This window comes from Aulonocara stuartgranti (genome assembly GCF_965226115.1).
Source record: "Aulonocara stuartgranti genome assembly, chromosome: 15".
NCBI lineage: Eukaryota > Metazoa > Chordata > Actinopteri > Cichliformes > Cichlidae > Aulonocara > Aulonocara stuartgranti.
The window spans coordinates 17,673,600-17,699,657 of NC_138951.1; the positions used below are offsets into that span (position 1 = coordinate 17,673,600).

The following is a 26,058-nucleotide window of genomic DNA, read 5'->3' on the forward strand; positions in this document are numbered from 1 at the left end:
AAGAATATAAGAACTGTATTTTGATTTTACAATTTTCACTGTAATTGAACTTTTTTGAAGTCCCCTTTTATTTTCTATTTCTTTATAAACCTGTTACAACCAGTTGATGAGAAAAGGTATTTGCCTCCTTCCTTGTCACACTTAACTTAAATGTTTCACATCAACACACACATTTTGTTAGACAAATATAACAGGAGTAAATATACACTGCAAACTGTAAGTGATGGAATTCTGCTCTTTACCAAAAAATCCTGAAGGAGATTGTCCAACCATCAGTTTGTTCAGTTCTTGGGTTATGCAGCAGGATAATGATCCAAAACAATTGAGCAAGTCTGCTTCTGAATGGATTAAAAAAAATGAGGGTTTTGGTGTGCCCTACTCAAAGCCCAGACTTAAACTTGAGATTGGGATTCTTTGGCATGACCTTAAAAAGGCCATTAATCCTCAAAAACCCTTCAGTGTGGCTGAATTATAACACAAGCACAAAACAGTTGATCAAAATTCCTCCACAGAGGCGTGAAAGCCTCATTGCCAGTTATGACGAACTTTGGATTGCAGTTCTTGCTGCCAAGGGTGGCACAACCAGTTATTAAGTTAAGGGGCAATTACTTTTTGAATGGAAAAAAAATGAAATATTTATGTTAAAACTGCATTTTATTTTTACTCAGGTTATCTTTGTGCGACATTAACAATAGTTTATTAATCTGAAACATGTAAGTGTAACAATTGCAAAAAACTTGGAGATATTTGACCCTAGGTATTTAGAATCAGATAACAAATGTAAAAATATTTATGATTAAAACAAAACATGCAATTTTGTGCAGTTATTTTTGTTTAGGATAAAACCACAAATGGATGACAGAAGTTGTGGCATATTTCTGTGTAAATCTGTGCTCCACATTAAGCCCGAGGCCTCATGTTTGTGGCATCTTTGTATTTATAAAGGAAAACGCCCAATTTAACTTTTACAATCGGTAACAATTAAATTGAGCAGTCTTTCCCTAAGTCTTATCATGTGGGAGCCTTTTAAAGAAAGACAAGAAAAAAATCTGATGTAATGACATCTGTTCAGATTTTCCATTAAATGTTTCAATTTAACTAGTGAATCATAAATGAGATAATTAATTGTCAAGTTCTGTCACTGGTGTCAAACACTCAAAGCATTTTCTAAAAATGGAATAGAAGTTTTCTTTTATAGCGAAGTCACACTCTATACACTTCCGGTCTCAGTTCAGGTTTCTCATGAGATAGCTTGACACTTCGCGACGTCCGAGTTAGCGCGAGCTTGCTTGGGCTCGGGGACCCGGATGAGTAATTTCCAAAATAAAAGCTGCACTCATATCATGGTTTATAATTGATAGAGACGCGACTTGATACTGCAGTGGCTATACAGATGTACATGTCCCCCCCCCGCAAATAAGTCGCCCATTGTTGTTGTTTTTTTGTGTCTGATATTCTGACATTTAACTCCAATGATTAGTTGTGTGGCCATTTGAAATGTTTTCACACATAAAGTCGTTTCTTGGAACTATGTAACAAAACAATAAATTGTTTTCTATTTATTTCACTCTGGTTCTTGTTGGAACCGTCTTGACGTCTTGGTGACACATTTGCAACAGTCAGCTACTTGGGGGGAAAAAACCCTTTTTAAGATCTGCTTCTCACTAGTTCTGTATAGTGCTCTTTAAACATAAAATAAAATAAAGAACATGTTAATTAAACTGCATTTTGATACATATTTTTAATAAACTTGTTGAATAACTGCAACTTTTTGGGGCCCTCTGAGTTTTTATGCCTTTGCTCGGTTAGTAATCCTTCACATATGTAATATTTTCCATTGTTCTAAACACTATGATGATGGAGTCACTGCTTTGTTATTTGCAGTGCATGCATAAGAGGTATAGGGATGGGGTGGAGAAGAATAGAGTTCAATGTGCAGAACAAAAAGTAACAGCATTTGGAGTCAGCACACTATTCTAACAAGCTCTTTCTGTGTTGCAATGGGACTTGTGTTCGCTGAGCACCTGTGTGTTTCTTGGAGACGCAAGAAATAGTTTGGAGAGGCCGAAACGTAGGACAACACGCGGTCTCCTGCCTCTTCAATACCTTATATGGGCCACAGCCCATCAAACTATCGGCAGCGTGTCACGATGAAGTCAGATGAGCGCTCGTGTTGCCTTCATATGTTGTAGGGAATTTGTCACATCTACTCAAATTAAGCCAGTAAATGAAAACAGTTGCACATTTTCACAGCATTCCACTACGAGTAGGTAATTATTAGTTAATCGCGGAAATGTCTGAAATTTGTGGCTTGTTGGACAAGAGCTTCTGTACTTCTGATTTATGGGGGGAACATTATACACATTGTAAACTGCAGTTTGTGGGGAATAGCATACATTTCGTGACTTTACAGCATACAAGGAGTGTCCTCAAGGGAACTAGCTTTTGAACTAGAGTTAATAATTACCTCATTTAGAATATAAACCATTACTGGATTTGTTTACGACCTAAGTACTAGTGTTGGCTCCCAAAACAAAATATTGGTTGGGCTCTATTGTGAAGGGATTTTTGTTGTTGTTGTTGTCTTGTGTTTTGTTGTAGAATACTTTGATCCTAAGGTAAAGACATCTCAGGACATCGGGTACAGATCTTTAAATTGCTCCCACAGGTCAATTACAGCTGTGTGTACTTAAAAAAACAGGCTTAAAACAGGTGTGACAACTTCTATCTTATGTGTTTGTAAAGTTTTTGTTCTGTTATTTTTATTGCCTGGAGACATTGTAGAGCTTCACACATGTGCTATATAAATAAACACTAACACTGCATTATCTTTACATGCATATTCTTACTAAGATAACTTAGTGATCTCATGCTTCTGTTTAATATTCTTATTTTTTGAATATTAAACACATTCACTCCGTTCGTTTTACACCACTTTGTTGTTCCATTTCTAAAGGGTGGAGTTCTCCGAGCGCACTCTGAACGCAGCATCATTTTCCACCGGTGCCGATTCATCAGAAAGTCGTCCCTCACCTCATTACAAGCAAAAACAAGCCCAAGTAATCAGGTAAAATTCATATCCTTGTGTCGGTGTTATATTCGCTTGTGTTACATCGTTTTCCATCATTTATTCCAACCGTTCATCGGTCTGAATAACTCCTCGCTCCCCTCTCAGCGGAGGATTTGTCGGATGTTAGAAGCTAATCATACCGGCGAGCTCACATCTGCCACTCAGAGGAGTCTTTTCTTTTGCACCTGAAGTCGCGTAAAACATCGCCGAGCTGCTAATATTATTCAGCACTTGAGAGTGTCTGCACATCTCTGAAATAAATCAACTGCAAGAAGTATTTATTAGCAGGTTTGGCTAGCCGTGAACGCTAATCCCTTACTTCCGCATTGATGAGTCCGCCCTGCTCGTGTTGGAGCTTGTTGCATTGCTGCAGTCAGTCCTCCTTTTATATGTTGTACTCATACCGAGTGCCTTTATATGTGTCTGATATATATATAATTAAATTGCATTTATTTATGGGTTTACTGGACTTTGAGTTTGTTTTCTTTTAATGAAAGTCCCCCAGCTCCCAAAACACCCTTCACAAAAGGAACAAAATTGAAAAAACGCCTTTCTGATAATCCCAATTTCATGATTAGAATAAATGTTAAGACTTTTGTCTAAAATGTAAAAAAAAAAAAGAAAGGAAAATTTGGCGCATATTTATTGACGAAATACAGCTCTTTAACTTTAATTACTGCACTTGCTGTTAAATCTAGCCTTGTTTTTCCAAAGTCAGAAAATTCCTCTACTGGTGGATGATCACTCAATAAATCAGTCAGATTTTGTTCAGATGACACCAGGTATGTCTGTTTACAGTGCTACACGGATGTTTATTAGACAAAAACTAAGTACCGGTAATGTGTAATGGTAAGACTTTCAACGTGTAAAAAGAAAAAAAAACAGATCTAAAATTACATAAAAAATGGCCTGTAAGTACAATAGAAGACATTAGACAAAATAAAATGCATCACAGTGCATAGACTTCATTGTGCTTTAATGCACAATAATCTATAAGCTCTACTCATTGATTTAAAAATGTAAGGTAGATCAAATGTAACAAATCTACAGATTAGATCAAATGAGGAAAGTGTAAATAGAAATAAATTGTCTGTTTACCATATTCAATCAAAAGCTGGGCTGAAGATGTTTAAAGATTTCAACACTTCAGCTGCTCTCTTTCTCTACAGCAGACTGCTTCGTGACTCAGAGTGTAAAAGTTAAAAAATCTGCCTCCTCAGCTGTGTTGTCGTGCACTTTGGAACTACTCACAGGATGTAGCATCCATACTGCACCCTACGCACTGAGGATGTGAGACATGAATACTGGAGCAAGAAGACCATCAGGGGCTTTTAAAAACAAGTAAATAGATTTTAAAATCGATGTAGGAGCTGACAGGCAGCCAAGTTTTATGTAGTCTGGCCAAACGCCCTGGCAGCAGAGTTATAAATCAACCATAATAATCTAAAGCACTGCAGTAGTAAATAGACAAGTTGGGTCAGAATTGTGCAATACAGGTTTAATTGTTTAGTTTCATGTCTAGTGCACTCAAAACCGTGACGTCAGATTTAAAGCTAATGCAACTATTTGCATTTTGTTTCGCCTGCAGCAACAATGAACGTCTCCCATGAAATTGATTTGCTGGTTCAAGAGATCCAGCGACTCGGCAGTAAAAGTAAGTCAAAACTGTCATTGTATATTGCTGAATGACATGGTTTGCCTTGAAGTACTTTGATATATTATCCCATGAGCTTTAATAAACAACAATCATGCAGTCATCCAGTGTTGATTTGTGGTTCTGACCACTTCTAAAGCAGGAAACAAATAAACTCAGAGTTATGCCATTTGCAGCAGGGGTGTGTCAAGGTTTTTTGGAAACAGGGTGGCACTGCCACGTTTGTGGAGGGTGGCCTCTATAAACACGGCAGTGGATCAAACCACTCTGAGTTAATGCAGGTGTGTCCATTAGTTATTTTACAAATACACATAATAGGCATGAATGTCTGTAATTGTGGGGATCAATTGAAATGATTTGGTACTTTAATTGGAGTAAAAAATTAGGTTGTTTCATTTTATTTTGAAATTGAATTGAGATTGAAATCGCTATAGTCATTTTAATTGACTGCCCGAAGCTGTAACGATCGTTTAAATCTCTTATTTCAGACGCTGACGGTAAATGTAGCGTAAAGTTCGGGGTCTTGTTTAATGACGACCGTTGTGCCAACATCTTCGAAGCGCTGGTGGGCACCCTGAAGGCCGCCAAGAAGAAGAAGGTGATCGATTTCCAGGGGGAGCTGCTTCTGCAGGGCGTCCACGACAACGTTGACGTCATCCTGCTCCAAGAATGAGAAGCCGGTGTTGGGATAGGACAGCCTTCTAGCAGCTGCGGATCTTTCCTTCACAAGGCTCAGTATTTGAACTGAACTGCAATAACCAATCGAATTTGACCTAACAGTACACCGGCAGACTCAGCTGGCATGTCTGCATAGGATTGTTTTGTTTTTTTTGCTTTCTATGTGACAAATTAAGTAGTGATTTTGACCACAGATCAGGAATATAATACTTTGTGCTAATGCATTCACTTGCCTCTCTACAGTTTATTATCATAACCTGAGATGACCCACAGGACAGCATGCTCACTAGATTTAGCTGCTTTAGCAAACTACTGTACACTTTTCATTTGCTCTCTCTAATTGTTTGTGACTGATACCAAGCTGCACTAGGCTAATCCTCCCTTTGGTAGTGGGAGTTACGACCTCATTACTTGGTGCGTGTAACTGCTTTAAAATCTTGTCCAGCTCTGAGACAAAGGGTAGTGTGTGCTCTCCAACTGTGCCACCAAACGGCCATTCCAGTAATTGTTTACACAAGACATGTCTACTACCTCTTATTTGCCCAGGGCTTTTGGAAATTCAAGAACATCTCCGTGATAGAAACTAACTAAATGACAGCTCAAGTGCATTAAAAAAAAACAACAAAAAAACCCACTTTTTTTTTTGTACTGCGATGTGCTAAAGTCGTTTTTATTCCATCTTTTTATACGTAGTCATTAGTGAAATTTCTCTGCTAAACAAACTCCAAAAATTGCCTTTTCATAGAAATAGCTGATGAGCAATGGCGAATGTATTTTTTGTGCAGTTTTTATTAATGTATAATTACAGGGTGATTGGTGCCAAATGCTAAAGGTGACTCAGGACCAAAACAAAGCAACCAAAATCTGTTTAACTATCGTGCTGCGGCTTAAATTAGAGATACAAAAGGTGCATTTGCAGTTTTGTTAGTTTCTTTAATTTTAGCACTGTTTTGTACTGTAGGTCAAACAAAACTTAGCAGACCAGGCATGACCACTCTTATATCAAAATTCAGCAGTTATAGGTGATTTATTCTGTTTTAGCCATTTTTGTTATCAGTTTTTCTGAAATATCATCAACAGCCATTCCTGGCCCACTATGGAGGCCCAAAGCAGTTCAAATTAATAGAAAAAGAAAATTGTGAGTTAAGTAATTTCCTGAATAACTATTGATATGGTTGATTTAAAACAAAAAACAGATGTTTGAAATCAGCATGGAGTATTAATCAAATGGTAATTCCTATTCATTTTGATTTGGAGCAAAGGCAAGACACATCCGGTTGTAAGCTAGCCCGCTTCTTTCTACTAATAAGAGAGTTTATTCTGACTGAAAATTTGGGAAAATATTATTCACAATGTTCTTGTTTTACAACTGCATCACTCTTTCCTGGTGGTGTCGATGGACAGACAAGACACAGCCATGAAAAATTACATTTGCAAATCTTTACAGATAAATTCCTTTGTAAACTAAAATTTAGTTTACAAAGTTTAAACACAATTTATCTTAGTTAAGTCATTTAATGTAAATTAATATCGTTTTGAGCACTTTGGACCTCCATACATTTGGAAAATCTTGAAGCTGTTTGAATGTGTAACATCGTGTAGCTGACACCTCTTTAATAAAGTCATATCCTTTTTTTTCTGTTTTAAAATTAGGCCTCCATCATGTTATCAGTCACATTTTTCTGCTTCTCGTGATGCGAAGCTGGTTATCAGCCTTGTGAAACGACACCTGGTCTGCTAGTTTTTTTGACCCATGTCACGTTCACTGCTGTTGTGTCAGACTTGCTAAATATTTTACATTCAGGTGTATTTGTTTAAGCTTGACTTGAAATGTGTATTTCTCTCTTTCTCAGTATCAATGGCACAAATGGATCCAGCTCGATTATGAATGAAACTAAACTGTAACCTGATCACAGAAACGTGCTGCTTGCCATCCTGCTGATGCTCAGGCGTGACTTTCGGGTGACTTTCGAAGCACAAATGCAAATTACAAGCGAACGTTTGGCAGGAGGGAGAACGTAATGATCACTGCCGAGCCAATACCTCGAGCCATTTCTGTGAACAAGTGGGACGCCTGTGTGATGTGTTCAAGTGTGTCATTACTGTGTTTTCTATTGGCAATAACACATTCCTACAAGAGGTTTGTGTTACTGTGGAATACATTCCAAGGAATAAAATCTTTACATGCGAAGCCTTGAAACTTCTTTGTTGTTTGTTTCCTTGTGTGTTTTATGACTCTAGATGTTAAACTGAGGAAGATACTCATCTAAGCACTGTAATAAAAGATTGTGTAATGGTTTATGGGCCACTATGGTGTGGTGTGAGAATACTGTGGTAATGGCAAACTTATTAGCATCATTATGAAAATATTTGTTGCTTGGGGTGTTGACTGTAAGCTGAATTATAGCATGATGGCTGCTGTTTCATAAATCATCTTTAGTCAGGTTTTACCAGCTTTGAGCAGTACCCTACAAGCAAGGTCTGTAAATTGTCTGATTTATGAATGGAGTCTGGTTCCTGCTGATAACATATTCTCACTTCATTTCAATCAATCTTTTCATTCATCCCTGTTGTAAATTATCTGATTTAATTACTTATATTGGCATACAGATTCAGCGAGTTACACATTTACTGCACCCTTGAATACTGTTTTGCTGTGAAGCTGCACATTCAGGTATCCTGAATGAGGCAGTGATACTTCCCCACATGTATGTGGTGCTGATTACTTCCCATCCTCTTCTATCGTTCACTTTAGTGCCAACTGAGGCTGCCGCTTCATGTAAATAGTTAACCAGAGGCTGTGTAACGTGTGTGTGTTTTAATGATCACCATTTATGCTTATCTATGGAGATAAGTATACATTTACAATGCTATTGATAGCACTGATAGTTACTATTGTTGTGAACACTTCAATAGCAACTTGGAGAATGAACTTTCCCATAACTGTAATCTCGAATTGGCATAATTATTTTTTTTAAATGAAGCATTAAGTGGGGAAATTTTGAGGATGGGTGATGACGCTGGAACACTGTCATAACAGCACTGTAGACAAATAAAAGTACTTTTATAATGAGGTATAACAAAGGTACTGACAAGTAACAAATTACCGTATTCTCCTAGCTTAGAAATAACATAATTAATTTACTAATGCTATCACAGTCAGTCAAGAATCTGATTAATTTTTAAACTACTCGGCCACATGTGTCAAACTAAAGCATAGTTCTTTGCAAATGTAAATCTGGCCCACCAATTCATTCAAATTCTGAGAAACAGCAGCTAATTTGTAGTTTTTAGGGTTATTTTCTGTGCATGTGGCTTCACACTGGAAAGGTGGGCTGTATGGTACATTTAAACTATTTATTTATTTTACTTATTTTGGTGAAATTCACCATAACCATGAAATGGTCAGATTCAGGCTTTTGCCTTTAAGAAAGATATGAAAAAAAGATTCTTTATTTAGTTTTTAAAAATAAATAATGGCTAAGTAAGCTATGATAGGACAATTAGGGAAAAAATTAAATTAACAATAACAAGTATATAACAAATGGCTTGAGAAAGTGGTAGAGTACATAAGGCAATAGTATATAATGTGACATAAAACTATAGCTTAATGAAATTAAAAAAAATTTTAATTAAAAATAAATACAGTACAGTAAAATAAGTATAGAGAAAGATATTATATAATAATATCATATGGTGTGAAGTTGAAGTAACTTTTAAGGCTTTGTTTTGCTAAGACCTTTCTGTGAACTTTCTATGTATGGGGAATAAATCTGATACCTGACTAAAAACCGAAACATGCCTTTAGAGGCAGCAAATTCCGAGCTTTCCCACGGGACGCAAACGCAGCCTAAATCGCTGACGGTCAACACTAGGGGGCGGGGTCCCGTGACGTCAGGGGGTGGAAGAGAACAGCAGAGCAGGAATCAAAACAAGAGACGGACACGCCTTCGCTCCTAAAGGTTATACCAGCTTATTTCTTAGACCTGCTGCACTAAATTCAACCCGCCGTGCAAGAAGAGGCCCAAAAGCATCACCACAAAGAGAAAAGCCCGCATTAAAAACAAAGCACTGCAAGGGTCCACTGCTGAAATGGAGTCCACAGAAATGTCAGACAGCGCTGACAGGAGCCGTTGATAGAGGTCGAAAATAACACTTGACACTCGAATCCTGTAAAATGCCCAACCAGAAGAGCAGCAAGGGAAAGAAAAGCAAACGCACGAACAGTAGCGGAGATGAGCAGGAAAATGGAGCCTGTGCGGCCGTAACAGGAGGCGCGGCCGCGGCGGCTGCACCCAGGAGCGAGCGCTCAAGTGGTAAGAGAGGAAACGGACGCAGATGTAGTGAAGTTTGGTGATGCTGCCTTCCTGCCAGGGGGGAAGCCCTGTCTGTCTGTCTGCACGACTGTGACATACGTTCACTGCAACGGTGCAAATGTCTCGATCCCCCCCCATCCACTTGTTCCTTGCAGCTCAAGCCCAAACTTCGTTTAAAATGTGCGGCATTACGGTTCCGTGAATAGTGGCAAACATGGGCCACATTTGTCGAGCACGATTTCAGGCCTTGCATAATTGTAGCTGTTGGAGTAGCTATTGCTCAACTGCGCTTAAATCGTGGTTGGGAAACTGATTTTCTATTATTTTTTAAAGGTCATTCGGGGTTTGTGTGGGCACAGGACGAATGCCGAGCAGGCGGCAAAGCAGTTGAAATATTGCTGAAGTAGTAGGTGTTACTTAATGTGTCGGATTTAAGGCGAACTTGACAGCGGCTGTTGGTGTTTCTTAAGTCGATTGTGGTCGTAGTTTGTTATTGGCTTCAGAGGTGGATGATGGGAGAGATACGAAATCGTGAAATTTATGAATGGAGTTCGGCTCCTCGGAACTCCTCTAGGAATATAAGGGATTATCGCCCGTGAATGTGACGCGCAGCGCCGTCAAAAGTGGCCATAAGAGGTGTTAACGACACAGCGCGACCCTTCTTTTATTTCTTTGTCTGCACGTGCACGTCAGTGATCGCGGGCTCTCTCGCAGGCCTCAGCTGTCTTTTCCTGACGGGCACCTTGTCCACAACAGTTTTTCGGTTGTGGCCTTCCTCCTCCAGGGTAATACTGACAGCTCACCGCTTGTGTGCGCACTCAAGTTCAAATGCAGTCCACACGGACGTGGAGCTGCTGGAGGTGCGTGCATTCATACAAACTGTACAGATTAAACAAAGCTTGAGACTGGAAACCACTTCACAGCAAACCTCATCTTAACTGTCAGGTATTGCTAGTGCAGCATTACACATCCAGTGACAACAGATTGTTCTTATGGTGTTATAAGACTAAGTAAAGCCCTGCTTTAACTTTTTTAAAAGGGAAAGCAAAGCACAAATCGGGATTTTTACCGTGTAACTCATCAGAGAAACTTAACGTATATACTGTACAGGTAGTTAGTAATTACACTTATTTATTTTTTTTAGTTCAGAGTGTAAAGTGCATGTTTGCAAAACCAGAAGGTAGGCGGTTCCAAGAGGGGGTTTGGGCCTTTTAACAAAAAATTACCTTTTTGCTGTCATCTATCTTTTGCAGCAGGTTTCCCCAGATGTGGATTAAGCCTGTTCCTGCACTAAAAAAGAAAATTCATTGAAGACCTTCACTGAAATAAGTTTATAGTCTAGGACTAGGTTTATGGTATGAAAGATGCCTTTAACTGGAAGTTACAAAATCTCTGCAAAGCTCTTGTTCTGCGGATGCTGAAGCCTGAACACACTTGTAGACACCAGAGTGATACACGGTGCTAAAAGTGGATTGTTTTCTGCTGTGTGGTGAGTTAGAAAGTGAAGAAGAAGAAGAAGAAGAAGAAAGCCCTGCAATTGTACCGGAAAAGGAAGGAGGAAACTACCCCCCCCACACACACACACACGCACACACACACACACAGTGTATTATCATGAGCTACTCCTCTCATAGAGACCGTGTGGCCACATTTTGTTTGATTCACATCCAGATTTGAGAATTGGCATCCTGTGAATAGAGCTGCTCACAGGATGGCCTACTTGAATTTCATAAATAGATGCAGAAGAGGCAGCAAGGACACCGAAAGCACCCGTTTAACATTTTCACCCCATGTTGTGTCTGTTTGCGATGAAGCTTAGGATGGAGAATCGGAGGGAAAATGTCACCCAAAATGCATTTGTGCTGAAGACATGAATAAATTGTTGCCTTTAGTATTTCAGCTGCACATAATGGTTGATTAAAATAAAATAAAAAATAATAATAAAAATCCCAAAGTGGTGTATTCAGTTTGTGCGAAAGAAAACCCCACAACTCTCTTCAGTTTCTAAAAATTCGAGACACCGAAAAAGCTTTTAAGAAGCTGAAAGCGTCATAAGTGCAGTTTATGAAAGTAAAATTAGCTTCTAGGGTTTGCTGTTGTTTTGTTTACTTAATTTGAAGACTTCTTCTTAGGCTCTTGTGCAGTAAATGAATAGTAAAAGTTACCACTGGATTAAACAATGCTGTAGTTTAATGGTTAACTTGTAATTAGAATTTTCTCTGGAGGACAAAAGGTGCCAAACTAAAACAATTGAATTATTTGAAAAATTAAATGGAAAACCGAATAAGCTGGAGAGTCAAAGTGAAGGTAAATAAGGAGGAAATTAAAAGAGCAAAAATACTATGTCACATTCTATAATATAAATAATGCCTACACATATATTAATTCAGTAAATAGCAAATCAGAATGTTTATTAATACTTTTATTCATTTATCTTTAACTTTAGCTATTTCCAATCTTCATATTTTAGTTTTATTTTATGTATTTTACATTAACAGATTTATTGTTTGCAGTACTTGAGGTTTATTAGAAGAGTTAAAGAAATAAAATAGGCTGTAGACTGAAAAGAGCAAAGTCACCCTAATTTTGATTGGCTAGGTTACATTTGTTGTCAAATATCTGATAGGCGTAGATCAATGTCGTCATATATCAATCTTCAAAATAACATTTGAAGATTGGCTTGAGAGGCGAGCCTGAGATGGTTTGCAGAAGAGGGATAGTGAGCATACTGGACAAAGGATGTTGAATGTGGAGCTGCCAGGTAGGAGAAAAATAGGAGGATTAATTGATGTAGCGAAGGAGGACATGCAGAAGGTTGGTGTGATAGAAGAAGATGCTTGAGAAAAGGGGAGCTGGAGGAAGATGATCCGGTACGGTGACCCTCAAAATGAGCAAAAAAAGATGTTCACATTTGGCTTCTTTCTTTGCAAAATAGAGGTTAAACCTGCATTTGTGGATGGCATGATGAACTGTATCCCTGAATAATGATTTCTGGGGTAGTTCCTGAGCCAATGCAGAAACATGGTTGTTTTTAGCAAAGATTACGGTCATCAAATATTGATTTTCAGCCTCGTCTCTTCCACACACAGATTTCTACAAATTCTCTGTATCTTTTGAAAATACTCAGTACTGTACATTATGAGATGTTCACACTTGTCACAGTTTTATGTTGAGGAACATTCTGAAATTGTTCCAGACACAGTAGACACACTTATTTGCAGAGTGGTGAACATCTGTCCATCTTTTACTTCTGAGAAACTCTCAAAGATGCTCTTTTTATACCCAGTCTTGTTACTGTCCTGTTGTGTTCCTCCAGGGGTTTCTCTTTGGTACTTTCCCCACCTTTTGTTGTCTCAATTTAAACCTTCAATATGTTTTGTATGCTTTGTTGTGAATAAGATATGGGTTTATGAGATTTACAAATCATTGCGGTCTGGTTTCATCTACATTGTACACAGCTTTTAAACTTTTTATGAATTTGAGTTATAAATAAATTCTTTTCCCTCCTCTCTTCTCTCTGTTCATTCAGAGGCCCAGTGTGCAACCCCTCTCGGCTGCAGCCTGAGCCGTGCCATTGATCTGGAGAAGGACGACTGCCAGAGGGTTGTTTGCAACAGCGAGCTCTGCCCTTATGGCAACTGGATGCATCTACAGTGTTTCTACGAGTGGGAGAGCTCCATCCTTGTCCAGTTCAACTGCATCGGCCGTGCGCGGTCCTGGAATGAGAAGCAATGCCGACAAAACATGTGGACCAAGAAAGGCTACGACCTAGCCTTCAGGTTCTGCTCCTGCCGCTGTGGCCAGGGTCACCTGAAGAAGGACACCGACTGGTACCAGGTGAAACGCATGCAGGATGAGCGTAAGAAGAAATCGTCGGAAAGGAGCTCAGGCAGGACTGGAGCCAGCGGAGGGGCTTCAGGGTCCGGGGATGGGTTTTTTGAAGAGCCCAAGAAAAGCAAACCACTTGGAGGGGCTGTAGGAGGAGCCAAACTAGCTAATAGGGCCTCTAGTCAGGAGATGCCTCGTAGACAATCAGTTGATCGACAGAACTCCACAGAGAGAGGTGGAGCAGCAGGAGGAGGGGGATATGCAATAGGAGGGCCTTTACCTTTTGGGCCTCCTCAGAAATCTCCATGTGACTCCCCGGGACAGTCTCCTCCTACTGGCTTCACCTTCTCCCCCACTGCTGCTCTCGGATCGGGAGGTGGGGGAACAGGTATGCGGGGTTCCCGTCAGCTGGGAGAGTTCTTCAAATCAGCCGTCCACATGGACGCACAGAGGAAACACCTGTTGGTTGGGGGATCTCTCGGTCGGAGCGGAGGCTGCTCCCTGGGAGCCTCTGGCGGTGCAGCTGGTGCTCCTCACTTAGATGCAGGGTCTGTCCTGCCGCTACAGCTATCCTTTACCCTCCCGCTTCATCACCGGCTCACCTCTGGCAGTGTGGGTGATGGTAGCCACCCTCACCCGGTGCAGTTCCTGAGGAGGCTGGACCTCTCGGAACTCCTCACCCACATCCCGCGCCACAAGCTCAACACCTACCACGTCCGCATGGAAGATGATGCCCAGGCAGGCCAGGGAGAGGAGCTGCGCAGGTAGGGCTTTTGGGAAATAATATAACAAATCTATTTCTTGCAACATTTCTTGAACACTAAACTTGCGACACAGTGAACACATGGTGAAAGTGATCAATCTGAAATGTTTATTTTGCATGCAAATCTTGAAACTTTAAACATATTTTTTAATCAAAATGCTAAATAAAACTCAGAACTTTTAAACCTACCAGATGTGCCCATGCAATGCACGTGATTCACTGTCAGACAGGCCAGGTCCTATATTCATGTGCTTAGTACAGGTAAAGAACGAGCAGGCTGCACACAGAGCAGGTCGTCACATTCACAGCTGCTTGTGGCACATGTGGTTTTAATATATTGTAACTGCAGCATTTTGCAGTTATAACATCATATAACCACACAGCGGTTAAAGTTGCAATATAATTACAGCATTTGCACAGCACTCATTCATGTATACATTTACATGCAGTACTGTGCAAAAGTCTTAAACCACCTCTTATCCTTAGATAAGACCTAATCTTTTTCAGAGAAAGGCTTTTGTTTGTTTGTTCATTAAGCTTAATACTGAACTATGACTTGTTCAAAGTTAAAATAGGCATCTAGCCCAGTGACCCAGTTGTGTCTACACACAATAGACGATTTAAGAAACACAAAATTTTTAAATTATATCTTTGTTACTAGCAGACTGTCACAAAAATGCATGATTTGTTCCAATTTATTTATTTGAATCTATAAAAAAATTCTAAGATAGCGCAGCTTGATAGGCATAAAGTATTACTTTTGTACAACAAACAGCTATTAGCTGAAAACCTGGCATATCACAGCATGGTGTGAAGTGTGTGCCTAAAAATATTGAGGAAAATGGACAAGATGAGGTCAAAAAAAGAAGTGACAGGCCTAAAAACGTGGATATCTGAAATGATCTCAAAGGAATGGTGGCTGTCAAGAAGCCATTCTTAGGGAAGGAAAACACAGAGAAGGCTGAGGTACTTCACAAGAGTGATGAATACAAATTTGAATTTGTATGCACTGAAGACGTCAGGACGAAGGTGAAACACTGTGTCTACAGCCATCTGGAAAAACCAAGTGGTGGTGAGGATCTTGTTAAAAGCGATGGAAATATAAATGCTGAATAGTTGTATCAGATTTTGATCTACCATCTGGATCCATCATCCTGAAAGTGTCTGATTGGCGACAGCTTGATAGAATTGTACAAACTGTTGAAATACATATTTATGTTTGCACATCTTTCACTAAATCACTGTGTGTATTTCCAATCTTCCTAACAAAATATAAAGAAACGAGCGGTGGCCAGAGACTTTTGCACAGTTCATCGTTCATATTCAGAAAAAAAAGCTTCTTAAAATGGGTCTATGATATGGTTTTCTTTCCTCATACATGCTTCCTCTATTATAATTCTGTACCTCCTGTAAACAGAGTGGCTTATCACTGTTTTTAGCAGAATTTTGACTGCATGCACTGATTAAAACAAAGAAATGATTGTTGATTTAGGTCATGAGATGCAGTGCCACAATCATTTCTGCTGATATCCTACATAGAAGAACTGCCTGAACTTTCAGTGCAAGTGATTTGATGATGGTTCTTCTTACTGTGTCGCCACCCTGTAGGTTCATCCTGTCAGCTCTCAGTGCGAGCCAGAGAAACGTGGTCAACTGTGCACTGTGCCACCGGGCGCTGCCTGTATTTGAGCAGTTTCCTTTGGTGGATGGGACGCTGTTCCTCAGCCCTTCACGCCATGATGAGATTGAGTACGATGTGCCGTGCCACCTTCAAGGTCAGACATGGTTTTAACTGCATGGAATGAGGCCTGTGCTTAATTTGTGGAGGTAAATATTCATGCATGTAAGAGTCTGAGATGTATTATTTGAGTTTTCTGAAATTTCGCTCAGCATTGAGCGGTCTGATTTTGAACAGCAATCTGTCAGAACTTCTGCTTTTTCAGTGGTCGTCACGGTTGCTAACCATCAATTAATCAAGTGTATTTACAATGCCTGGCTAGAAGATAGACAGAAGATTAAAATAGCGGAAGTAGAGGACCTCGCAAGATTTGTTTCATCAGCTTATTTTGCCTTTAATGTATAGCGCCAGGAGAGTTGAGAAAGGGGGGAATGACATCAGATTTGGTGAGGATATACAGCCTGTGTATTGTACATGGGGCAGGGAGAATAGGGAAAAATGTATAACAGAGGCTTCTAACCTCACCCATTTTCTATCAGATTTTTATTTAGTGGTGCAAATTGAATGAAACCTTTAAGTTTACACAGACCTTATTGTGATTAAGCTTCTGACTTGGGCAGTCAAACTCAAAAGTGAGCAAACAAATGTAATAAAGTCGTAATACATCACGCAATCAGACTATTTAGAGTAAAAAAAGATCTTTAAACCTTTAAAGGAAATGAAACTGATCTGTGAATCATCTTGTTGTGTACTACGTTTTCAAACTCATGAGAATAAGTTCTTCATTTGTTTTTGTGTATTTGCATGTTTTCCTAATTGGCAGCGCACTGAGAGCTCAGGGTCACCGCCTTGTTAAGACTACCGCAGAGTACGACAACAGGACTGCCGCTAATCATGAAAAATGTATATTCTCAGTGGTTATAAATAAATTATTAGTGCATCATGATGCTCAATTATACATTCCTGCTCCTTTAAAGTGTTTTCAAACTGTGTTTTCCTTATATAAAGAGAAATTGATCCATCAGTAAGCCCAATATTCACTGTGTGAATACACATGAAAGGTTTTCTGCTGGCTTCTGCACAGTCCTACATGAATGTAAATCAGCGTGAAGCTTCTTTGATGTGCTGGCCTCCAAGCTTTGATATGTATGTCCTTGATATGCATCAGTATGAAAGGCTTATTTATTCCATTTTTGCTGCTTTTTGTCAGGCAGAATTTAAATGTTGGTGAAGGAGTAGCTTAATTTCTGTCCAACAGATGTGAAAAAAAAAAGAGTTCAGTTAAATTATACTAGCCATGATACTTTTCTATATTTGAGCTAAAAACAGAAGAAGTAAGTAAGAACCCCCCAGAAAACATAATCATAACTCAGGCTTGAACTGTGTGGCAAAAACATGAAGAAGAAGCACTCAGAGAGTTCAAGCCTCCGCTAAGACAGCTCACTCTCTGGGCTGTATTTACCTTTAAGGGAATAGTGCAGTAAAAATGACATAAGGGCAGAGTGACAGGTGTTTACTTTGAGTACGCAAACATTATGTAGGAGTAGGTAATGGATATTGATTTGTAAATGTTAAGCGAATAACTTGAGCTCAATATATAATATTATATTTCTACATTATGTTTCTATCTTACTGACTTTAAGATGCAACAATTTTTGGGGTCATTTTAAGAGGAAGGAAGATGTCAAACATAAAAGTCAGGTCAGAGGTCAAATGTGACATGACATTTGGATGAAAACTATAATGTGATATTTAAAATCTATGCCAGTATGATTTTCTAAATGTTTGCCATTACAAGTATAGTCTTGTATAGATACAAGACATTTTATGAAGTCCAAAATAACACAATAATTAGAATCCCCATATATCATCCCCTACAGTATATGCCTTTATATCGTCAGTACAAACAATAAAAGTAAAAAATTGTTTTAAATAGCTTTGTGCAGCATTATTATTCCTTTGGCCTTCAGAACAATCCACTGACCTTGAAGAAGAGGTCAGAGGTCAAATGTAACATTATATTAGAACTCTTTTTATGGTACTTTTTTATATGTTGACAATACACTTCTGATTTTTTGACAAATTTTCACCAATAAATCATTAAGTTAACCCTGAAGACCTCAGTGGATGGAAGTAAAATTTGAATGTATTGTTAACATGACCCCACTCTACACCAGTCCAAAGGTTTTTTTTTTTAATTAATTGAAAACTTTTTGAGCTATCATCATATCACAAATGCTGCAAAAAAAAAAAAAGCCTCCTTGGCGGCGGTAATAAAATGACTCTGTATAATGCAGTGGAGTGGAAAAACACCAGAGCAAGAAAAAGAATAATATTCATGAAGCAACGTAAAGGTCTGTATATACTGCAGGGATGTGACAGTGGACTTTTGAGGAGGCTTATTGTTTTATTTTATTTTTTTATGTATGATTAATTATTCCTTTTGGTTCTTTCAACAGGCCGGCTGATGCACCTCTACGCCATCTGTGTGGACTGTCTAGAGGGCGTCCACAAGATTGTCTGCATCAAGTGCAAGTCACGCTGGGATGGGAGCTGGCACCAGCTGGGCACCATGTATACCTATGACATACTGGCTGCTTCACCGTGTTGCCAGGTAGAAACACTGAGGGGCATAGAAGAGCATGCTACTGAAATAAATAGAAAAGAAGAAGAAGAGTAATATGACAGACAAAAGCGATAAGAGCAAAAACCAAAGACCTTCCCCGTATTAGTAATTTCTGACAACAAATAGGTACAGTGACATGATGCTTTATCTCTGCTGGGTGTGTAAGCAGGTGTTTGCTAAAGTTATCAATTTATGAGGTGATAGCAATTCAGTGTTGTGTTTACAGCTTTCTCCTCTGCCACTTTGAGCCAAAAAGTTAATTAAAAAAGCTCTAAACCAAATCTAGAGATTAAACAGCTGCAGCTCCTACAAAGCTGTGACCATGTTACTTGCAGATGCCAACATTTGCTCATGGACACCAAAATAACTGTTAGCACCGATCTGACAAAAGTTAAATGATTCAATACCAATTTAAAAAGTCAGACAACGTATAACTCATTTTCTGAACTACTGACTCCACGTTTTGTTTGTCTGACTTGAAATTGGATTATTAAATCTTCCTTTCTGGGGTTAAATAATCTCAATAGAAGCTCCGCTTACCTGCTTTTTAGTGGAAATGGATTGTTTTTGGCTTTGCAAATTCAAATTTTATTGAACATACCTCCCAATGATAACCATGTTTTTGCAGAAATAAAACAAACCTTAAAAAACACTGTTCTAAACTATTATGCACAATAGAGTTTCAAAAAATTTTATTGGTTGTAAAGAACTGAAAATGGTCATTTGTTGAATTTGCAGTATTAGGAGGTCACATTTACTAAAAACCAAAAGCTATTTCTATCAAAAACAAAAGTCCTTTTTTGATATAACCTTCACAAGTCCTGCATCCATTGAACTTGTGAGTTTTTGGAGAGTTCCTGCTTGAATTTCTTTGCAAGATGTCAGAATAGCCTCCCACAGCTGCTGTTTTGATGTGAACTACCTCCCACCCTCATAGATCTTTTGCTTGAGGATGGTCCAGAGGTTCTCAATAGGGTTGAGGTCAGGGGAGGATGGGGGCCACAGCATGAATTTCTCTCCTTTTATGCCCAGAGCAGCCAGTGCCACAGAGGTATTCGTTGCAGGATGAGATGGTGCATTGTCATGCATGAAGATAGGAAGAAACTCTACATACCAGTATTTTGCAGAGGTCATTTTCACACCTTTGGGCATCCTAAAGGGGGCTACCAGCTCTCTCCCCATGATTCCTAACCTTAACCCAGGGTTGCACGACATCCATTAGTTTGGAAGACTGTTTGAAAATGAATCTTGATGTATTTCTGCTTGTGGGAGATGGCATTTTAACAGCTGCTCTCTTAATCTGATGAATTTCTCTGGCAGAAACCTTCCTCATTAACCCGTCTGTGCTGTGAATCAGCCACAAAGTTTTTCACAGTACAATAATCGCTTAAGTTTTTGTGTCGTATTGAATGTATTCATACCTTGTCCAAGGCATTCTACTATTTGACACTTTTCTGCAGCAGAGAAATCCTTTTTTCCCATGTTGCATGGAACCTGTGGTATGCTTAATAATTTGGAACATCTTTTTTAGCTAGTTTTCCTTTAATTGAGCTTGCCTGGCAACCTAATTATGAAAGCTGTCTGAGATTCATATCAGTGATCCAAAGAGCCCTGAGACACAATACCATCCACAAGTTTAACTGAAAACGACAAACTGGATGTTTGCATAATTTGGAATATGGCGTATAATATTTTTATTGCATTACCTGCATCTACAAAGTATCTACCAAATAGCAAAAAAACCACAGCATTTGTTTGCTAATTGTAGCGCTTAATTTGTTACTTAATTTGTTACCAATTCATAGCAACAGCTATCCCAAGGCTCTAGAAATGTTAAGGCAATTTTAAACCCCAAAAGTTGGACGATCTCCTACAACCAAGAACTTGGCAACATAGGAAACGAAAAACTCCCTTTTTAACAGAAAGAACCCTGCCGCAGAACCAAGATCAGGGAGCTACAGCCATCCGCTGCAAACTATTGGAGCATGAGGCGAAATAAAAAGGTGAAAAACAGGAGCGTAGAGAGACCGTGAATGACAAAATACAAAACACAAACTACAGGAGAGAGTAGACTGACGTTAATGTCATGAAATAGTGGCATGTAAACACATGGGGAAGAGAAATGCTCATTGCATCATGGAAAGTCCCCTAGCAGCCGGTTTGAGCCTGTCCTAACTATAAGCTTTATCAAAAAGGTGTTTGTCTCCTGAATCCACTGGAAGCTGGTTCCATGGAAGAAGAGCCTAATAGCTAGATAACCTACGCTAGTCTAAAAATAGTGATTGTATTATAGTAGTAAAAGTGCATCCAGTCTGTTATCTAGTTTCACCGTCACTTTTTGCATCTAAAGACCCATTTAAAGCTGCTTGGACCCTTGAATTAACATGATTTTGTCACACTTAGATCCCAGGGAGTCACGAGTGAACCTCCATGCTGATATCTTGCCTCTTTCCAGCCTCTTGTTTGCTGACCTGTGTCCTGTATGTCCTCAGGCCCGTCTCAACTGTAAGCACTGCGGGAAACCGGTGGTGGACGTTCGAGTCGGGATGCAGTATTTCTCCGAGTACAGCAACGTCCAGCAGTGCCCCCACTGCGGCAACCTGGACTATCACTTTGTTAAACCTTTCTCCTCCTACAAAGTTCTTGAGGCTTATTGACAAATGTTGCTCTTGCATGCTAGTTGAGCTGCTTTTTGTTTGTTTGTTTTTTTCTAACACAATCTAGGAAAGATTTTATTTTTTGGGGCCTTAAGGAGGCTTTTAAGTTCTCTCTTTTGATTTCACGATTTCAGTTTTTTTTTTAATGTATAGGAAATGTATGATTCTAGTTAGAGAAAAGTTCCATGGCAGTATCTCTGCGGTTAGAGATAAGTGTTGATGAAAGTGTTGCACTGACATTTCAGTCAAGCAAACACATTTATCCGTGACGAGTGAATGTATCTGTATGCCAAATTTACTTTTATTTTTTACCAAAAACAATCTTGAATAAAGCTGAGAGAGATAGACACTGGTGCTGGTTTGGTGTGCTCCTCTTTGTTAAAGCAGCTTTTGATAAGAATATGTTCTATCTTGATTAAAAACGTCATAAATAAAATGTACACCTTTTACTCTATGACAGATTCATCAGTTTATAAGTCTGGTATTACCATGTAGTATGTTCCTATCTGAGCTGTGAACATCTTAGAAAACTTGTACACTACATCCTGAGAGACCAACCTGATGTACACTGTGTCAACGATTTCCACATATTTTTTTCTCCCTTTTAAAAGGATTATGTTCTTCATGACTTTACTGAAGACTTGTAGGATGTCTGACAGGGAGCAGCCATGATGGAGGTCTTTGTTTTATATATATATATATATATATATATATACATACATACATATGTGTATATATATATATATATATATACACATATGTATGTATGTATATATATATATATATATATATATATATATATATATATATAATCCCATTTTTTAACACTATTCTCGTCTGACAACAAACACTGTCTGCACGCTGCCATCTCTCAAACATAAAATAACCATTTCTTGGTTAAACAAAAGCAACGTTGACTTACTGCACTACCGTGTGGTAGAAACAGGTACAACTGGACCTCAGTTTGATTTCAGCTGATCTCACTTCAATATAGATTTTGGACATGAAGTCATTTCTTCACGTCGTGTTGATGGTTTTAGTGAGTTTTTGCGAATTTAAAATGACTTTTAAACTCAGACATTTACAAAAAGTAATTTCAAGTTCCCGTCATAGCTTCACAATAAGAAAACATTGAAGACATGTTGATTTGCTCAAGAAGATCTTATAAATGAATCCAGATGCAGATTCATCCCGTATCTGGAACGCTGCAGTGTACACATAACTTTAAGTCAAAACCTGCACGTTTCAGCCTCTCAAAAATGCCCTTAATCCATTTATTCATAATTAGAAAACAGCCTTCCCCCTCACATGGAGGCCAACAAATAAGATGTATAATTGTCTTTTACTGTTGCATTTCTGCATTTCTCACTGCTTTTATCTGTCTATGTTTGTTTCGCCCTCTGTTCATATTGCTTAATCTTGCTTTTATTGCAAGTGTTTCTTGCTGTATTAGGTCTTTCATTTTTATTGTTTAATTCATACACATTTTCTCCTATTTTAAGTCTTGTGTTTACCTTGTTGTTACCTTGTGTTTAAAGCTATGTTTTATCTGTTTTGAATCGTTTTGTGTCTCTTTTTGATGTCTTTTTTGTCACTTTTGTGTTTATTTTACATGTGCTTCTAGTCATTTTGCCTTTTGGTGGCTGCCTACATGAAATATTTTGTGTATGTCTACATTTTGTGCGTTTGTATCTCATTATGTTTCACTGTTATTTTGTTGTTTGCAGTTTTCTGTACAGTCATTTTGTGGCTCTGTTAAGCAATTTTGCGTTTGTGTTTGTGTCTACTTGGCCAAAGGTTACATGACAGCCTGGTCTTGTATCCCGTGGGACCTCCATGCCCTGGGTTATAAACTTTTAAACTACAAAGTCTGATTGACGAAACAAGTTGTGGCACTAGGCACAGACTCCAACTTGCTTTTGTGAAAAAGTTTTATTTCTGTCACATCAGTGCTGTGTGGACCCTTGTGTTGTGTCCGTGCTGCCAACAGGAGACGTTTCACTCTGAGCGGCCTCTGAAGTGGAGTTGGCAGGCTGTGCTTCTGCAGCCTTGTTCTTTCCTTTTTGTGACAGTTCCTTTGCTGAAGGCGGTCGGAGGATGCACACGGCTGCTTGGCCATCACGTATCACTTTTGGCCTTGAGACAAATCCCACCATTACTTCCATTTGTTCCACGATTTGCTCCAGAGTGGCATCCTGTGGAAAGAAAACACAAAGATGTTTCTGCATAAAAAGCTTTTAAGGAAGAAAAAAAAAAACCTAAATGCGAAAGTAATTTTTACTGAAATATGAGCAATACTGAGTTTTTACTGAGGATTTTACTTACTCATATTTTACTTTAATTTTTTTTGCTATAAACAGCCCTAAATTGCTGTGCAAAGTTTTGTTTAAGTAATTAAGCAAGACCTACATCTAAATATTTCTGAACCAATAACAGGGATTTAAAAAAAATACATTAGCTTATTGCTAAATAAGCTCCTTACTGTATTTGAAACGACACAGGGGACTTCTCTGAGAAGCCAGAAATTAATCAAGCAAAACAATTAATCTCTAAAACTAATTTTTTTGTTCATCAATACAATTGAATAATTGTAATTTGGCATCTTAATCAAAATAATAGCGTGCTTTGCCCATTTCTCTGCTTTTTTGTGAAATAATGAATTTGAAAATTGACATAGTGGTGGATTAACCACTGCAACCATATATGTATATACATTTGTTATGTTATATTAGTCACAACTCAGACCCTTACTGAATAAAAGAATAATCAAGGAATTCGCTCAGGTTTATAGGCGTTCTTCCTCACCAGGTTAACTGCAGATTCACGACGCACTGCCCGCAGAGTGATCTTCACATGGTGTTTCTTTTCCAGCCAGCTCTCCACCTGCTTCAGCTTTGTGGTGAGGTCATGAGACGCTATGCCACCTGAAAAGCTGAGCTCCTTCACCTGCACAGGAACTGGAGCAAAAAAACAACTATTTTTGGACTTACAGCTGCTTGTCAACCTGTCACCCCAAAAGTGCTTTTCTAAAGTCTATGACAATTTCAAGCAAAGAGCATGACTTTGGTGTAATGTAACTCTTTATTTCTTGAACCGTCCTTAAACTGACCTAGGTAATGCCTCTTTTCTCATTTCTCAGTTTGTACATCCCCAGTTCCTTTCCTCACATCCTCTCCTGGAGCCTTATTTCCCCAGCGAGGACAAAGAAGGAATGCAAGTAGAGAGAACTGGCTGTGTGCCATGCCTCGTTAATATGTTCAAGGTGAAAACACTTCTGCAAAGGATACACCTGAGCATCCTCAATTATAGCTCCTCTGCCTTACCTCCCCTGTCCTCTGTCCTTCATATACATTTTAGGAACTGAGATATCCTTCAACATAATGTCTGGGTTGAAGGCAGTAGGATAGAGAGGAATGAGAAAAGCATCTGGTAACCATCTACCTGCTTTCGCTTTCTTCTTCTCCCGCATTTTTAGTTGCTCCTCGTGGATCTGTTTGCCGCTCATCAACTGGTAGACTGGTGGGTCTTTGTGCTCACTGAGTAGCACTAACTTGAGACCCTCCTCATCCATCATTCTGATGACATCTGCACGGTGCATGACGCCCAGGTTCTCACCAGCTGCACTTATCACCTGTATCTGACGCTCAGGGATCTTACGGCCGATGCTGCTGATCGAGGCATTTGCTCGGGGATCTTGCTTTTTCTTCTTTGGCGTGGCTGGAGTTTGTTCTGTATTGTGTACTTCAGTGGAGAAAGCAGACTGTCTCCAAGAGGCAGCGATGATATTACATCTTTTGCTGCATATTGTAAATCTTAAGGCTGGTGGCGTATACAAGGGACTCCCACCACACACCGTTCTCACTGCATGGCTTAGCACCCATCTTACACAGCCTGCAGACATATCCTAAACCTTAAGAAAAAAATGATGAGATTATTCGACAGTGCATTCACAATTTAAGAACTAATATCACAAAGCTCAACATCAAACACAATTTAAACATCAATAATTGTCTTTCAAGCGAAAAAAACAGTTTAATTATCCAGTTTTCATAATCGAGCCAGCCTCCATTCGAAAATAGTCGAATTCAATTTTCTTTGCTTGTTTTACTTTTACTTGTTACTGAACAAACCACACAAGTTACGAGTAAAAACACTTTCGGGGTCCCATCTGTCATTCGGGACACATCAGCTTTGTTTCATCGCTTGACTTTGGGCATTTTACACTGGGACAATGGATAGTCTGGCAAACTGGAATGCGATGGTAGCTAGAAAACCTTGATTATTTGCGAAGTATATAAGAGTGAATGTCTTTTAATGAGTGTGAAATTAGCACACAAGTGTCTGGTGTGTTACAGTTCACAGAGAAAAGGAATGCACTTCGGGTTGGTTGTCATTAAGTGTCCTAGACAGAGCAGTTTGTCTGTGGAGCCAGCGGGTTACAAACATCAATGCATGCATTAATTAGAGAAGCGCAAGAATCCAGACAGAAACTAAACCTCCCCGTTTTATCTCCTGCAGTGCGTTTTTGCTACTCACTCGTGTCAGTGCCGTTTATTATTGCTCTCCGCATCAGGGTGACTACTGTAACTCCTTCCGCCATGCACTTCTTCGTTTACTTTGTTTCAAATAACCCCTATACTGCCCTCATGAGGAAAACCTAGGACACTACACTCACTGGACAAATCCTTGCTAACGCCGATGTTTCTATTTCTTTTGTTTTTGTAATGTCTAATAGCTTTGCTTATGTTGGTAAATGCACTGTAGTGAACTGGATTTATGAGGCTGTTG

The 26,058-nt window shown here is 39.1% G+C and overlaps 3 protein-coding genes across 3 annotated transcripts; 2 read left to right on the forward strand and 1 right to left on the reverse strand.

Annotated features, from left to right (window-relative positions):
- The first annotated feature begins 2,956 nt into the window (after positions 1–2,956).
- Positions 2,957–7,602, forward strand: abracl (ABRA C-terminal like). Its single transcript, XM_082504723.1, has 3 exons — positions 2,957–3,067; positions 4,659–4,724; positions 5,213–7,602. Exons 2-3 carry the CDS (start codon positions 4,664–4,666, stop codon positions 5,395–5,397), a joined length of 246 nt encoding a protein of 81 aa, XP_082360849.1. The 5' UTR covers positions 2,957–3,067; positions 4,659–4,663; the 3' UTR covers positions 5,398–7,602.
- A 1,664-nt stretch (positions 7,603–9,266) lies between these two features.
- heca (hdc homolog, cell cycle regulator) lies at positions 9,267–21,622 on the forward strand. The gene is made up of 5 exons (XM_082505073.1): positions 9,267–9,718; positions 13,248–14,310; positions 15,918–16,084; positions 18,447–18,601; positions 21,106–21,622. The coding sequence occupies exons 1-5, from the start codon at positions 9,580–9,582 to the stop codon at positions 21,268–21,270; spliced, it is 1,689 nt and encodes a 562-aa protein (XP_082361199.1). The 5' UTR covers positions 9,267–9,579; the 3' UTR covers positions 21,271–21,622.
- Positions 21,623–23,183: 1,561 nt separating this feature from the next.
- mtif3 (mitochondrial translational initiation factor 3) lies at positions 23,184–25,911 on the reverse strand. Its single transcript, XM_082506913.1, has 4 exons — positions 25,807–25,911; positions 24,712–25,180; positions 24,076–24,227; positions 23,184–23,465 (listed from the first exon to the last, which is right to left on the reverse strand). The coding sequence occupies exons 2-4, from the start codon at positions 25,169–25,171 to the stop codon at positions 23,217–23,219; spliced, it is 861 nt and encodes a 286-aa protein (XP_082363039.1). The 5' UTR covers positions 25,172–25,180; positions 25,807–25,911; the 3' UTR covers positions 23,184–23,216.
- Positions 25,912–26,058: the final 147 nt, after the last annotated feature.